This window comes from Bombina bombina, chromosome 6 (assembly GCF_027579735.1).
Source record: "Bombina bombina isolate aBomBom1 chromosome 6, aBomBom1.pri, whole genome shotgun sequence".
Classification (NCBI taxonomy): domain Eukaryota; kingdom Metazoa; phylum Chordata; class Amphibia; order Anura; family Bombinatoridae; genus Bombina; species Bombina bombina.
The window spans coordinates 379,434,216-379,451,232 of NC_069504.1; the positions used below are offsets into that span (position 1 = coordinate 379,434,216).

The 17,017-nt window shown below is 35.5% G+C and overlaps 1 protein-coding gene across 1 annotated transcript; it reads right to left on the reverse strand.

Annotated features, from left to right (window-relative positions):
* Positions 1–2,114: 2,114 nt before the first annotated feature.
* Positions 2,115–4,560, reverse strand: LOC128665083 (putative nuclease HARBI1). Its single transcript, XM_053719833.1, has 4 exons — positions 3,546–4,560; positions 3,180–3,258; positions 2,301–2,602; positions 2,115–2,211 (listed from the first exon to the last, which is right to left on the reverse strand). Exons 1-4 carry the CDS (start codon positions 4,210–4,212, stop codon positions 2,207–2,209), a joined length of 1,053 nt encoding a protein of 350 aa, XP_053575808.1. The 5' UTR covers positions 4,213–4,560; the 3' UTR covers positions 2,115–2,206.
* Between the last annotated feature and the right edge of the window lie 12,457 nt (positions 4,561–17,017).

Below are 17,017 nucleotides of genomic sequence, written 5' to 3' on the forward strand. Positions count from 1 at the left end.
GAGGGTTGCAGATAGGCCGCAAACTCCCTCCTCACTCGCATCCTCCGTTATCTCCCTGCAGGACCCTGAATCACATCTTTTAGCCTCCCAGCCAGCTGGTGTGCGTCGCCCAAGACGCCACACTTCCATCCCAAGTACCTCTCCTCCAAAGGCCAAATCCCGCCGCAAGCATTAAGAAGTATTTTTCTTTTTAAATTCTTTCAAGATATATAATATCTAATTTTTTTATGAAGCACTTTCTTAAGTGTGATTTCCATCTCATAAATATGCATATATTTTTCTAATCAAAATTAGAAAATATATTTCAAAATTGTTTTAATAGCTGTTTATTTTCAAAAACATTAACAGCTTTATTCATTTTTATTTCACATGATGTCAATTAATATGCAGGTGTAAATTGTTGATAAATGTATGTGTCCTTTTATTGAGGATATTATGCCGTTTAAGAATACTTGGGGATACGTGTCTGAAATTTATACAGTATATGCTATCTAACATTGGTCAACGTGACATGTGTAAATGTTATGATTTATATTCCACAAGCATATGTTGTTTGCTCCTTCAGATGAAGCTAATAAGGCTTATACAGTTATAGAAGAGTTGAAAAGTAAATATTCCTTCCTGTTGATATGGCCAAATACCTTGCATTCATTATAGTCCTATGTGGAATGTAATATCTGAAATATATACCTATCATGACTAACGCACTCCTTTTTGTCAAGATTATTATTCAATATTTAGAATAATTAGATAAATGTATCTTTATGATATTTAAGCACTGGTGTATACACAACATATATGTGATTGCCATGATATAGAGGTGATTAATACATTTTAATTGACATCATATGAACAGACACAGACTCTCCCTGGGACCAATGCACAATGCACTTTTAAATTGTTTCAATAACTCCATGTTAAAGACAATACTTCATATCTCTTGAAGTATGTCATATTAAGCACTTATGTATTTTGGTTAATAGTCTAAATATTGCAAATGTATTATCTGCTTTAGCAGACATGACATTACATATATTTTATAAATATTAGTACTATGACACATTATAACTTTAATGTGTCATCGTTTTGTATTGAATAAATATGATTTTCACATTGAAAATTACATTTGAATGAGGGTAAATCTGTAATAATAAAACTCATCTTCATGATTAAAAGATTTTTTCCTTTGACTTATTTTTCTATATTATTTTCTATGAGGTAACCATGCCATTCAAGTGTGCAATCTCAGGGGATTGTATGTATTGATAATGTATCTTTATTTTAAGGATTATATTATATCTGGATTTGTCTCTTTGAAATGAGCATCTGATATATTTCTTAAAGGGATAGCCTATTAAAAATAAAACTCAGGAATTAGAGCATGCAGTATTTATATACTTAAATATGTAATCCTATAATCTATTTAACTTAATTATCATCTGTAATTTAATAAAACAGGAATGTTATCTTAGGAATCTACCCATTTTGAATCTGCACATGGGGAGCGCTTGATGATTGTTGTCTAAATGTAGGCAACAATCAGCAAGTGCACCACAGGTGATGAGCATTAAATGGAATGGCTCCTAAACTTAAATACATGATTGAAATAAAAAACATAAAAGGATTAAATTGATTATGAGTACATATGTAAGTTGATTGGAATTGAATGATTTATCTGGTTCATTAATGTTTTATTGTGAACACACTCTTCCTTTTTTTTTTTAAAGTGACATAAATTCCATTATTTTGCTAAAACATATATATTTAAAAGCAAATCTAATATATTTATATTCTTTATATTTCTTAATATTCTTAGTATCCTTTGATTATAGTTTTATTTAGGTAAGATCAGGAGCAGCATAGAACCTATGTTGGAGCTGTTTATTGTTGCCAACATACAGTATATATCCTGTCTGTCATTGGTTCACCCATGTACTCAATTTTATTAACCAGGAGTGCATAGCTGCTCTTTAAATAATTATACCAAGAGAACAAAGTCATATTTGGAATATAATTAAAATGATATTTTAGATAATTATGTTATACATAAATCATAAGATGAATGCATTGATTAGTACATAGCTGGAAATAAAGAAACATTCACCATGACTATATTTGAGTAAAGTATACATTTATTTAGGGAAAATGTGGTAAATATATGGATGAGGAGAGAGGGAGGGGAGTGGTATTCCATTTCTGAGAATCTTCAATCTGTAAAACATTAAAAGAAACAAATGTGTATTATTAAAAAACATAATCATAAATAACTAAAAGGTCTCATTACAATACTATAAAAATACCTGAAAAGAATTCTTGAATAGTTGCAGATCTCTCCAAATGGGCATTGAGGGGTTGGGGATGATTAATTACATCAGGCTCAAAGATTTCACCTGGGGGCTGTGGTGTTGGAAGTAAGTCGTTCAACATCCCATGCTCCTGTGCCATGTTGTGTAGACAGCAACATGCCACTATGATTTTAATAGCTTTTTCCGGACTGAATTGGAGATCCCCCCCTGATCTGTCCAGGCAGCGAAAGCGCATTTTTAGAACACCAAACAGTCGTTCTATTATAGCACGTGTTCGGATATGTGCTTCATTATATCTGTATTAAAAGAACAAGAAATATGATTATAATATATAATGTGAAGACAAATCAAATACTAATGAGCTAACTACATTCCTGGTTTGATCTTATAAATCTTTAAACCATTTTATATATATATAAATATATTTATATTGAAGCAGAGAGATTTATAAATGCTTCACTGATAATAGATGATTTGTATTTTGACTGTCCCTTTAAAGGCACTCAGTACAACATTGTTATGTCTGTGATAGTGATATATACACACACACACAAGATAATCAAGCAACAAATGTATGTGCACAAACACAGATATATAGCTTAATAAAGGGGCAGGAGCCCCGAAACGTTGCTCAATAAAGGTGCTGTTGCTCCACATAGAGTGCTACCTGTGTGTTCTATTTCATTACATTTACTGGGACTTTGGAAAAGGAGGTCCTCCAGGTTTGCACCTACATTCACCCAAGAGTGATTTAAAGGGACATTCCTATGAAGTGTGTACTGGTCCTACTTTTCTACAGATTATAGTGAGCATTTTGCAAGGCACAATCAATATTTCTGACACACATGAGCAGAAAATAAATATATATTTTACCTTAATTCAGCAGGCCCAACAACCTGGTTCTCTTTCAATGGTGTCCAAATCCATTTTTTAAGAGGATATGCAGAATCTGCTAAAATATGAATGCATAGATATACAGTATATATAGATATAGATATAGATATAGATAGATAGATAAACACACATCTTTCCATAAAGCAATGTATGACATAAAATAATGTTATGCATATGTCTTACTATGACATAGTTAATATATATCTTTTAAATGATTAACAATTTATTTATTTAATCAATTTCACCCCCTTAGACACATACATAAAGGATTATAAAGCAATGAAACAATAAAATGTCAAAATATTGAACACATGAAGGCATCATAATATATACATAAACACTTACCGAGGAGATGTCCTTCAGGCATTTGATTTGTCTCAAACAATCTCCACACACCAGAATTCCTGAGGATGTAGGCATCATGGCTACTTCCTGGGAACCCTGCCACAACATTTAATATGCGCATGTTTGCATCACATATAATCTGCACATTTAAGGAGTGGAAGTGTTTCCTATTTCTAAATATTATCTCCCTGCGCACAGGGGGTCTTAGGGCAATATGAGTGCAGTCAATGGCCCCAAGGACATTGGGTATGCCACCTAAAAGAAAAAAGTCCCTCTTAACATCACGCCAACCTCTGGGTGATGTGGGGAAAAAAATAAATTTTCTGCAATTATCATAAAGTCCATCAATAACTTTTGAAAGATGCTTAGAAAGAGTGGACTTATGCACCCCAGTTACAATGCCCCCTGTCACCTGAAAGGATCCAGAAGCCAAAAAATGAAGTGCCCCTAGTAGTTTGGTCATTCCAGGGACAGCCCTGCTTGAATAGCCCTGGCTTTCCAGCCTATCTTGCAACAGGGCATATAACTGATATATTTTCTCCCTGTTGAGCCTGAAACTTTCAAACACCTGCTGCTCATTCAGGGTTTCTATATCCAGCCTCACTCTGGGGATGTCAGGCCTACGCTGTCTAACTTCAGCATTGTCAGCTTCTCTCTCACCCTGCATTTTGAAATATCTGTTCTGAGGTTAGGCTAGGTGTGGTCTTTTTTTTATAGCTGTGTGTTGCTTGTTAACATATGTGAAACTGGTGATTGCAATGAATAACATGGGGGGGAGGGCTTATCTTCATCTCATCTAATCCTTAATTTAATGAACAGTTTGAAAGTATATACTTACTCATGACTTTTATTTTTGATATGAACTATAATTTCAACATATATGTAGTTACATATCGGAAATTCAAAGACACTGAATGTAATTATTATATTTTTCAATTTAAATATATCAGCCTTTATCATAACAGTTAAAAGTAATTATTAAAATTATATGATTTATATAGGTCAAATATATATATACAATTATCATACATATATACATGTAGGAGAAGATTATTATTAGATAAAATTATATTTCTATATGTAATTTTTTTTTGATTTTCAATTTCAATGAGAAACAGGCCTCAAAAAGCTCTTTTTTCCTCCTTTACACCTAGTTGAGCTGGGGGTAATATGTCTCAATGTATCGACAGCCTCCGACAGTGTATTAACGGTTAGCGCTTTCAATGGAAACCTGGTATAATTTATCGATTAACGGCTTATATTACTTTCTATGGGACGCGAAAATCTTTTCGGCAGCCGAAGTCCGGAAGCCGATATTAAGGTATAACGCGCCATTGGAAACAGTCGTTAAACGCTATTGCTTTCGACAGCATATTTAACGGTTTGCGAGTGCACGCAAACTGAATTACGACTCAATGGAAGCGAGGCCTTAGTCGGCATAACTCTCCCCTCGTTGTTTGGTGAAATTTGTTCAATTTGTACAGATTGACTTTTATTTAAAGTAGCATCAATACAGTTAGTACATAAATTTCTATTGGGCTCCACTTTGGCATTGCAACAAATGACACAGGTATCATCCTCTGAATCAGACATGTTTAACACACTAGCAAATAAACTTGTAACTTGGAAATACAATTCAATTAGAATAATATTAAAACGTACTGTGCCTTTAAGAAGCACAGAAGATCTATGACAGTTGAAAATTAATAAATTGAAACAGTTATAGCCTCAATCCTTGTAAATAACACAACTTTAGCAAAGGTTTAATCCCATTAGCAAAGATAACAAATTCTGAAAGCAGGAAACAAATTACAGAATAAACGTTTTTTATCTCAGTCAAACTATAATTCTCACAGCTCTGCTGAGAGAAATTACCTCCCTCAAAATAAGTTTTGAAGACCCCTGAGCTCTGTAGAGATGAACCGGATCATGCAGGGAATACAATGAGTTGCTGACTGAAATATTTGATGCGTAGTAAAAGCGCCAAAAAACGGCCCCTCCCCCTCACACACAGCAGTGAGGGAGAACAGAAACTGTCAGAAAACAGATTAAGCAACTGCCAAGTGGAAAAATAGTGCCCAAACATTTATTCACTCAGTACCTCAGTAAATGAAAACGATTTTACATTCCAGCAAAAACGTTAAACATAATCTCTAGTTATTAAACAGCTTTATGTATTTCTTACAGTGTAATTCTAGTGAAGTACCATTCCCCAGAATACTGAAGTGTAAAGTATACATACATGACATTATATCGGTATGGCAGGATTTTCTCATCAATTCCATTGTCAGAAAATAAAAACTGCTACATACCTCTATGCAGATTCATCTGCCCGCTGTCCCCTGATCTGAAGTTTACCTCTCCTCAGATGGCCGAGAAACAGCAATATGATCTTAACTACTCCGGCTAAAATCATAACAAAAACTCTGGTAGATTCTTCTTCAAACTCTGCCAGAGAGATAATAACACACTCCGGTGCTATTTTAAAATAACAAACTTTTGATTGAAGATATAAAACTAAGTATAATCACCATAGTCCTCTCACACATCCTATCTAGTCGTTGGGTGCAAGAGAATGACTGGGGGTGACGTAGAGGGGAGGAGCTATATGCAGCTCTGCTGGGTGAATCCTCTTGCACTTCCTGTTGGGGAGGAGTAATATCCCAGAAGTAATGATGACCCGTGGACTGATCACACTTAACAGAAGAAACTACTTTTTTTTTGCAAATTGGGTACTGGCAGACAGCTAAGGGCTAAGGGCTAAGGGCAGATGCTACACCACAGCATATGTAAATATGCTAAAAAAAAATAAAAAATAATAATTTAAAAACCTTTTATTTTAGTACTGGCAGACTTTCTGCTAGTACTTAAGATGGCGGGGACAATTGTGGGGTGGGGGAGGGAAGGGAGCTGTTTGGGAGGGATCAGGGGGTCTGATGTGTCAGGTGGGAGGCTGATCTCTACACTAAAGTTAAAATTAACCCTGCAAGCTCCCTAAAAACTACCTAATTAACCCCTTCACTGCTAGCCATTTTACACGTGTGATGCGCAGCAGCATTTAGCAGCCTTCTAATTACCAGAAAGCAACGCCAAAGTCACATATGTCTGCTATTTCTGAACAAAGGGGATCCCAGAGAAGCATTTACAACCATTTGTGCCATAATTGCACAAGCTGTTTGTAAATAATTTCAGTGAGAAACCTAAAATTGCGAAAAAATTATTTTTTTTTTTAAATTTGATCACATTTGGCGGTGAAATGGTGGCATTAAATATACCAAAATGGGCCTAGATCAATACTTTGGGTTGTCTACTACACTACACTTAAGCTAAAATTAACTCTACAAGCTCCCTACATGCTCCCTAATTAACCCCTTCACTGCTGGGCATAAAACACGTGTGGTGCGCAGTGGCATTTAGCAACCTTCTAATTACCAAAAAGCAACGCCAAAGCCATATAAGTCTGCTATTTCTGAACAAAGGAGATACCAGAGAAGCATTTACAACCATTTATGCCATAATTGCATAAGTTGTTTGTAAATAATTTCTGTGAGAAACCTATAAAGTTTGTGAAAAAGTGAACAATTTTTTTTTATTTGATCGCATTTGGCGGTGAAATGGTGGCATGAAATATACCAAAATGGGCCTAGATCAATACTTTGGGTTCTCTACTACACTACACTTAAGCTAAAATTAACTCTACAAGCTCCCTACATGCTCCCTAATTAACCTCTTCACTGCTGGGCATAAAACACGTGTGGTGCGCAGTGGCATTTAGCAGCCTTCTAATTACCAAAAAGCAATGCCAAAGCCATATAAGTATGCTATTTCTGAACAAAGGGGATCCCAGAGAAGCATTTACAACCATTTATGCCATAATTGCATAAGTTGTTTGTAAATAATTTCTGTGAGAAACCTATAAAGTTTGTGAAAAAGTGAACAATTTTTTTTTATTTGATCGCATTTGGCGGTGAAATGGTGGCATGAAATATACCAAAATGGGCCTAGATCAATACTTTGGGATGTCTTCTAAAAAAAAATATATACATGTCAAGGGATATTCAGGTATTCCTGACAGATATCAGGGTTCCAATGTAACTAGCGCTCATTTTGAAAAAAAGTGATTTTGAAATAGCAAAGTGCTTCTTGTATTTATTTCCCTGTAACTTGCAAAAAAAGCAAAGAACATGTTAACATTGGGTATTTCTAAACTCAGGACAAAATTTAGAAACTATTTTGATGTTGTACCTGCTGCGGGAGTTTGGTCTGTCACTGTGAAGCGGGCGTAACCCTTACACTACCTGATCGATACAACATCATACCTGATGTTTTAAAGCACATTATTCCAAACAATTTAGGAATGTTAGGTGATTTATGTCCTTTATGGATTAAAACCAGACTCTGCATCAACTATGTAATTTTCCATGGGAGTTTTGCCATGGATCCCCCTCCGGCATGCCACAGTCCAGGTGTTAGTCCCCTTAAAACAACTTTTCCATCACTATTGTGGCCAGAAAGAGTCCCTGTGGGTTTTAAAATTCGCCTGCCTATTGAAGTCTATGGCGATTCGCCCGGTAGCGAACATTTGCGGAAGTTTGCGTTCGCCGTTTGCGAACCGAAAATTTTATGTTCGCGACATCACTAATACCTAGACATCTCTTGCAAACCAATCACATTAATTGCAGCCCTATGTTAATATATACATCTTTGTATAAATCTTTGTTGCGCCATTTTGTGAACCATCAGTACTAATCACAATCCAATCACAAGACGTAGTTATGAACACTTACATGGACACATTCCCAATAACTCGGTACAGAGTATCTTACGTCAGCACCAATATTGGATGCTAACAACGTAATGAGGGCTAGCCGAATACGGGGATGGGGGCGTGTCCAGTTGTGTCATCATATACATCATCTGACTTAACCAATCCACAGGCACATTTTACGATTGCATATTTGTCCACAATCCCCATCTCTCAACTGCTAATAAATGCAGTATGACAATGCACATCCTATAAGATAGAAATGGAAAGACAGATATTATGTAACATAATCATAGTATGCTACTATAATACACCAGCTCCAATGTTAAATTCTACATACCAGTGTTCCGTATACTACTGTATTCCCACTAGCCCCCTATTTTCAAGGAAATAGGCTGACACATAAAAGGGGCAGAAGACCAACCATCGAATAACACTGGGATGTAAACTAACTACAGAGTAATATGTCTCAGATGGATTCAAGTCCATAACGACCAATATAACACTTTTTTTTACTGAATAAGGGCCCATTTGAGAGAGGTATAAGGCCATACACTATTAAAGGTATAAGCTCTCTTGGCTGTAACTTACTACCCCATGTCTTCATAGAATATGGTAGACAACTTTCCATTCTAAGGTGCTTCCCATTACAGGAAACCAGCCAGTCCTCCTGGATACACAGTCCGAGGGTATAAATCCATTTCATCTCCAATTGTAAGAGCTTCTTCTTCCTGTCCCCACCTCGTCCCAGGAGGGTATGTGGTCAATCAACATGAAGCACAGATCTTTCACTGTGTACTGTCTCGCCACTGGTTGGTCCGTCTTCCTTTTATCCAATGCTGATCTAATGGCACTCTGATGGTTAGCCATCCTTTTCTTAATATCATCATCAGTTTTCCCACATATACAATTGAGTTAATAAACCAGATACTTAGTTGAACAGGTAATGTGGAATTTGATCTTGTATCTATGATTAGAATGTGGGTGATGAAAAGAGGTATTCTGGATCATTGAATTGCAGGTCATACGGCTAATGCACTTGAAGCATCCGGTTTCTGGGTCTGTAACCATAGCTCTTTGGTATATGCATATTTAGTGTCTGTTTTCATCAATAGAGCTTGCAGGTTGTGACCTCTCTTATAGACGATTCTTGGAGGTTCTGATTTTTGGAAGGGGAGGGTTGCATCAGTTGCCAATAATTTCCAATGTTCCCTTACTGATTTTGCCAATTAATCTGTTGCAGGTGTTTATGTGGTGGCAAATGTCATCCATTCCTTTGCACCTTATTTCAGTTGATTTTTCAGTAATTCCATTCTTATTCGAGACAAAAATGGATTTATACCCTGGGGACTGTGCCTCCAGGAGGACTTAATACTAGTGTGGACTGGCACTGTTTCCTGTAATCGGAATCACCTTAGAATGTAAAGTTGTCTACCATATACTATGAAGACATGGGGTAGTAAGTTATAGTCAAGAGAGCTTATACCTTTAATAGTGTATTGCCTTATACCTCTCTCAGATGGGCCCTTATTCAGTATACAGTGTTATATTGATAGTTATGGACTTTAATAGATCTGAGACATATGACCCTGCAGTTAGTTCACATCCGCCAGCATTATTCGAGGGTTGGTGATCTGCCCCTTTTAGGTGTCAGCCTATTCCCTTGAAAGTAGGGGGCCTAGTGGGAATATAGTAGTATACGAAACACTGGTATGTAGAATTGAACATTGGGGCTGGTGTATTACAGTAGCATATTATGATTATGCTAATAATATCTGTCTGTCCACTTCTAGCTTATAGGATGTGCATTGTCATACTGCATTTTTTAGCAGTTGAGAGATGGGGATTGTGACCAAATATGCGATCGTAAAATGTGCCTGTGGATTGGTTAAGCCAGATAACGTATATGATGACACAACTGGACATGCCCCCATCCCCGTATTTGGCTAGACATCATAACGTTGTGTGCATCCAATATTGGTGATGTTGGGCATAACAATGTGGTGTGTTGTGATCAAGTTAACATAAAGTTATTAACCCCTAAACCGCCGCTCCTGGACCCCGCCGCCACCTCATAAAGTTATTAACCCCCAAACCGCCGCTCCCGGAACCGGCCGCCAGCTATATTAAATCTATAACCCCCTAATGTGAGCCCCTACCCCACCGCTATCTATCTTACCTACCCCCTAAAGTGAGCCCCTACCCCGCCGCCACCTATATTAAATTATTTAACCCCTAATCTAATCCCCCTACCCCGCCGCCACCTATATTAAATTAATTAACCCCTAATCTAATTCCCCTACCCCGCCGCCAGCTATATTAAATTATTTAACCCCTAAAATACTAAACTATCCCTACCACTAAACCTAAGTCTAACCCTACAGATAGCCCTGAAAAGGGCTTTTTGCGTGGCATAGCCCCAAAGTAAACTGCTCTATTGCCAGCCCTTAAAAGGGCTTTTGGCGGGGCTTTGTCACAAAGTAATCAGCTCTTTTGACTCTAATCTAAATCCCCCTAAACCGCCGCCACCTATATTAACTATATTACCCCCTAATCTAATCCCCCTACACCGCCGCCACCTATATTAAACACATTAACCCCTAATCTAATCCCCCTACACCGCCGCCAGCTATATTAACTATATTAACCCTAATTATATTACGGTTAATATAGTTAATATAGTTATCATATTATATATATTAACTATATTAACCCTAATTATATTAGTGTTAATATAGTTAATATTGTTATTATATTATATATATATATTAAGTATAATAACCAATCAGCCAATCGGATTGAACTTGAATCTGATTGGCTGATTCAATCAGCCAATCAGATTTTTCTACCTTAATTCCGATTGGCTGATAGAATCCTATCAGCCAATCGGAATTCGACAGACGCCATCTTGGATGACGTCATTTAAAGGAACCTCATTCCTCGTTCAGCCGTCATGCCGGATGGATGTTCCGCGGCGGAGGAGCGAAGAAAGAAGATTGAAGATGCCGCTTTGCTTGAAGACATCGCCGGATGGAAGAAGACTTCACTGCCGCTTCATTGAAGACATCGCCGGATGGAAGAAGAGTTCTGCCCGGCTGGGTGAGTGCAAGGTAGGGAGATCTTCAGGGGGGTAGTGTTAGGTTTATTTAAGGGGGGTTTGGGTTAGATTAGGGGTATGGGGGTGGTGGGTTGTAATGTTGGGGGTGGTATTGTGTTTTTTTTTTCAGGCAAAAGAGCAGTTTTCTTTAGGGCATGCCCCGCAAAAGGCCCTTTTAAGGGCTGGTAAGGTAAAAGAGCTAACTTTTTTAATTTAGAATAGGGTAGGGATTTTTTTTATTTTGGGGGGCTTTATTATTTTATTAGGGGGGCATAGAATAGGTGTAATTAGCTTAAAAATCTTGTAATCTTTTTTTTATTTTTTGTAATTTAGTGTTTTTTTTTTTGGAATTTAGTTTAGTTTATTTAATTGTATTTTAGTTTACATATTTGTAGTTTATTTAATTTATTGATAGTGTAGGTGAATTTGTAACTTAGGTTAGGATTTATTTTACAGGTAAATTGGTAATTATTTTAACTAGGTAGCTATTAAATAGTTATTAAATATTTAATAGCTATTGTACCTAGTTAAAATAAATACCAAGTTACCTGTAAAATAAATATAAACCCTAGAATAGCTACAATGTAATTATTAATTACATTGTAGCTATCTTAGGGTTTATTTTATAGGTAAGTATTTAGATTTAAATAGGAATATTTCAATTAATAATATTAATATTAGATTTATTTTAATAAGAGTTTAGTTATGGATGTTAGAGTTAGATAGGGTTATTATACTTTTTATATATATATATATATATATATATATATATATATATATATAATATAATAACAATATTAACTATATTAACACTAATATAATTAGGGTTAATATAGTTAATATATATAATATAATAACTATATTAACTATATTAACCCTAATATAATTAGGTTTAATATAGTTAATATAGCTGGCGGCGGTGTAGGGGGATTAGATTAGGGGTTAATGTGTTTAATATAGGTGGCGGCGGTGTAGGGGGATTAGATTAGGGGGTAATATAGTTAATATAGGTGGCAGCGGTGTAGGGGGATTTAGATTAGAGGCAAAAGAGCTTTTAAGGGCTGGTAAAAGAGCAGTTTTCTTTGGGGCATGCCCCGCAAAAAGCCCTTTTAAGGGCTGGCAATAGAGCAGTTTACTTTGGGGCTATGCCACGCAAAAAGCCCTTTTCAGGGCTATTTGTAGGGTTAGACTTAGGTTTAGTGGTAGGGATAGTTTAGTATTTTAGGGGTTAAATAATTTAATATAGCTGGTGGCGGGATAGGGGGATTAAATTAGGGGTTAATTAATTTAATATAGGTGGCGGCGGGGTAGGGGGATTAAATTAGGGGTTAATAATTTTAAAATAGATGGCGGCGGGGTAGGAGCTCACTTTAGGGGGTTGGTAAGGTAGATGGCGGCGGTGTAAGGGGCTCACTATAGTGGGTAGGTAAGGTAGATTGCGGCGGTGTAAGGGGCTCACTTTAGGGGGTAGTTTAATATAGTTGGCGACGGTGTAGGGGTATCACATTAGGGGGTAGTTAATGTAGGTGGCGGCAGGGTCCGGGAGCGGCGGTTTAGGGGTTAAATATTTTATTAGGGATTGCGGCAGGGGATAGCGGTTGACAGGTAGATAGACATTGCGCATGCGTTAGGTGTTATGTTTTATTTAGCAGATCGCGGTTGACAGGTAGATAGACATTACGCATGCGTTAGTTTTTTATTTACGAAAACGTCATGCAAACGAATGCGCATGCGTTAAACATTAGAATATCGGGAACGAGCAATCAATATGACGTGAGGAGAGGGTGGAGAGAGGACAAATGACATAGTGTTGTTACGGGCATATAAGAGGGGCAGAGCGAGGCGGGGAGATGCGAAGCAAACAGGTTACAAAACATTAGGAAAATTGAGGATAAATTAAATATAAATATAAAAAAAGAATAATGCGGTTTGATCATATATACCTATAGCAGTGTAAATATGAAGTTGTAAAGTAAATGAGTTTACCATCCCTTTAAGATTATGTTAAAAAACTATTTTGCATATACTTTGTCAAAACTGATGCAACAGTTCCCTCTAGTGGTTATCAAAATAGGTGTGCATGTGCAAAATTCTATAAAAATTTATATACATGATCATAATTCAAAAACCAATTAAAAAACATTTATATACAAGATATATAAATAAAAAAATCAAATTTCACATAGATAATTACAATTGTATCAATCATCTCTAAAAAATATGTTTGTCAATAATATATGGGTACTCAGAAAAGAATAGGTTCCTAATAAAAAGACAATGTAAGTATATAAGTAATTATATCCGTCATAAATTAGAAACCTATTATATGCTTAGATGTTAACCAAGATGATCTAATTAAATTGCACATACATAATATGGGGTAAATAAATGTATCTACCAGAAAGCTGTCGAGTTACATACCATGTTTAAACCTGTAGGCCATAAAGTATAGTAGTGATGGTTCACAAAATGACGCGATTGTACACGCCCCCTATCTCCGGTAGGACTCCAACACGCTGCAATTGTTTGGTAATGGTGGTGAATAGAGTTACTGTGTAGATTGACTATGAACTTTTTTTAAGGTAACGTGAATACGATTCTGTAGATTTCAAAGATGTATATATTAACATAGGGCTGCAATTTCTGTGATTGGTTTGCAAGAGATGTCTAGGTATTAATAGATACATATCTTAATTGCTTAATAATATGTTGTCACTGAATATGCACATAATAGGCACAGAGGTGTATTAACAAAAACAATAAGATATTGTGGTTTATGCAATTTTGATATGTATTAGATATCCTTATAGTTATATTATGTTTGTTTATATACTATCACATGAATGTAATTAGTGAGTATCAGCTGTGATATCTCTGTGATTGGCTGTGGAGGAAGTAGGAGGAGCCTGGTTTACTATTTAAGCACTGTTTTTTTTTCACTTTATGGATGTCTGAGGAAGGAATGAATGCCCCGAAACGTCACACATTAAAGGTTGCTGTGGTTTAAATCCAGAGAGTGCAATCATCCATTATACTTAATAATTTTGCACCCTGGTACTAGTCTCTTAAGCGAGTGGGAGTGTGCTTTCTACCAATTTGTATATATATATATATATATATATATATATATATATATATATATATATATATATATATATATATACAGTATGTGTGTGTGTATATATATATATATATATATATGTATATGATAGATAAATAGATAAATAAATACCTATATACCATATATCTATTTCTAGATATATAGGCCCAAATTTATCAAGCTCTGTACGGAGCTTGAAGGGCCGTGTTCCTGGCGAGTCTTCAGACTCGCCAGAAACACAAGTTATATGAAGCAGCGGTCTAAATTTTTGAGTTTAGTATTCCTTTAAGACAAATTCAGAAGCATACCCTTTTCACAAAATTACTATTGGGGGTTTAAGATGTATGGTTTATGTACCATATATACTCTGTATAGGGCAGACCTATTGTACTGTGTAATTATATGTTATATTTTCAGTGTGAACACAAATACAAAAATACAATTGCACTATACTATACTAAGGACTTTATAGAATAAGAACATCATTCTAAGCATATTTGTGTGAGGTTTAGAGGTGAGAGGTTTAGAGAGAAATTGAAGGAGTATCCTGTAGTGAGATTAAACCCATAAAGGTAAAGGAGGTTTTGACATAACAGGATTACCTTTTATGTCAATAAACAATCTTTATGAGTCAGTGCTGTGGTGGGTCAAAGCCTTAGTTCTTGAAAGGCATAAGGCTAGGGGGTGGCAATGTACAAAAGGTTAAGGTTATATTTTAAATATTCCTATTTCTTATATTGATTCTTCTTAGTATGTGCTTATTGCTTTCTCAATATGACATTTTGTGAGTAAGTTTCACCTTCTGCAAATTCATCACTGAGCAATGAAGATGTCCAGAAGAAACATATTTCCTTGTGAGTCCCATCACTCTATGAGTCTTTTAGCTGTAATGGAACACTGCAGGAGTCTATGTCTATAGTTATTGAAGGGCCTTTATTATTCCTGACACATAACAAGAAAAAAGAAAAAAAAAAAAGGAATTTGAGAATTTTGTTAAATGCTTCTCCTGCAGAATTTCTTAAAAATGCTCAGATTTTTGTAGTCTTGAGATCAAATATTTTTTATTAAGTTAATGTTGGGAGTAATAATAATATGAAAGATGCAAATGTCAAGCCTTTAGAATGCTGAAATATACTCATTTACCTTACTGAGAGATTTTCCTCCTAGCACAGAGTATTCATTCTTTCATAGAATTCCCTGTTGTGACTGTAACTGCAGGATATAAATGAGGCCATGGATAGAAGACCAGGCAATAGAGTTTTGCTCATCTTGAGAGCTTATTTAGCACATTTACACGTAATTTGTCCTACTCAGTCGGCATTGCCCTGATTTGTATGCCATTGAGAGCTGTGGAATTGCATAACTCTACATTAAGGTTATTTTTATGTGAGTTACCTTATAGCTAAAATGCCTTGTAAGGTTTGAATCATTGTTAAAAATGCATCTTTATAATCTGCTACAATTATATCACTTGATATACTGAGCAATAGATAACATAAATTTTGATAAAACAATTAGAATTGATATGTGACAAAAATAATTCTAGGTACCTCTGTCACACAAATCAGCAACTAGATGTCTCCTATTTTACTCCTTTGGAGCAAAATTACATTAAGTAGATATACTTAAGTAGAAGTATATATATATATATATATGTTGCGCATTGCATGCAGTCACTCTTTTCGTGTAGATGTAAGTTAACCTTCTGTTAACTTTTCCATCCGACGTTGAATTTCTTGAAAATCAATTAGTTGCTATGGTAACCTGACCTTACACTATAAAATGTACGTTTAACATTTGTTTTTCTTACCTGTGATCACCTCTAAAAAGAAACAAAAACAAAGATACACTTATTTATAATACATATTTTTTAACTATAAGCAAATACTATTTTTTATTATAATTATAGTTTCCACTTTATTAATATATGTAATATGTATTACTGCCCTAGGCATAGGTCTAATTTGAATTCTGTAGATATGTGCTTGCATATATTTTTATATGTAAATACATACTGATATTTCCATAAAAACATAAGTGCCACTATTCCTATACATGAGACAACAATAAATATTACATATTTTCATTTATTTTTTTTTGCATTAAAATTTATGTTTTAAAATTTTGATGGGAAATATGTCTCAAAAAGCTAAATTTTCCTCTTTTGCACCTGTTTAAGCTGGGGGTAATTTTTCTCAATGTATCGACAGCCTCCGATAGTGTATTAACGGTTTGCACTTTCATTGGAAACCTGGTATAAAATATCGGCTTCTAATACTTTCTATGGGATGCGAAAATATTTTCGGCAGCCAGAGTCCAAAAATAAATGCATCATTGGAAGCAGTCGATAAATTAATTTGCTTCCTACAGCATATTTATTGGTTTGCAAGCTCACGCAAACCTAATTAAGGCTCAATGGAAGTGAGCCCTTAGTGTGTAAATGGTCAGAAGAGAATGTTTAGAATGATTAAAAGGTTGTTGTCAGATAAGGGACATCAATCTGGAGGGTT

Excerpts from the sequence above, each read along its gene's own strand:
- LOC128665083 (XM_053719833.1), bottom strand. The coding sequence starts at position 4,212 with ATGCAGGGTGAGAGAGAAGCTGACAATGCTGAAGTTAGACAGCGTAGG. Across the intron at positions 3,259-3,545 it reads GCCTGAAGGACATCTCCTCG|CAGATTCTGCATATCCTCTT; the intron begins GTAAGTGTTTAT and ends TTCATATTTTAG. Across the intron at positions 2,603-3,179 it reads GTTGGGCCTGCTGAATTAAG|ATATAATGAAGCACATATCC; the intron begins GTAAAATATATA and ends CTTTTAATACAG.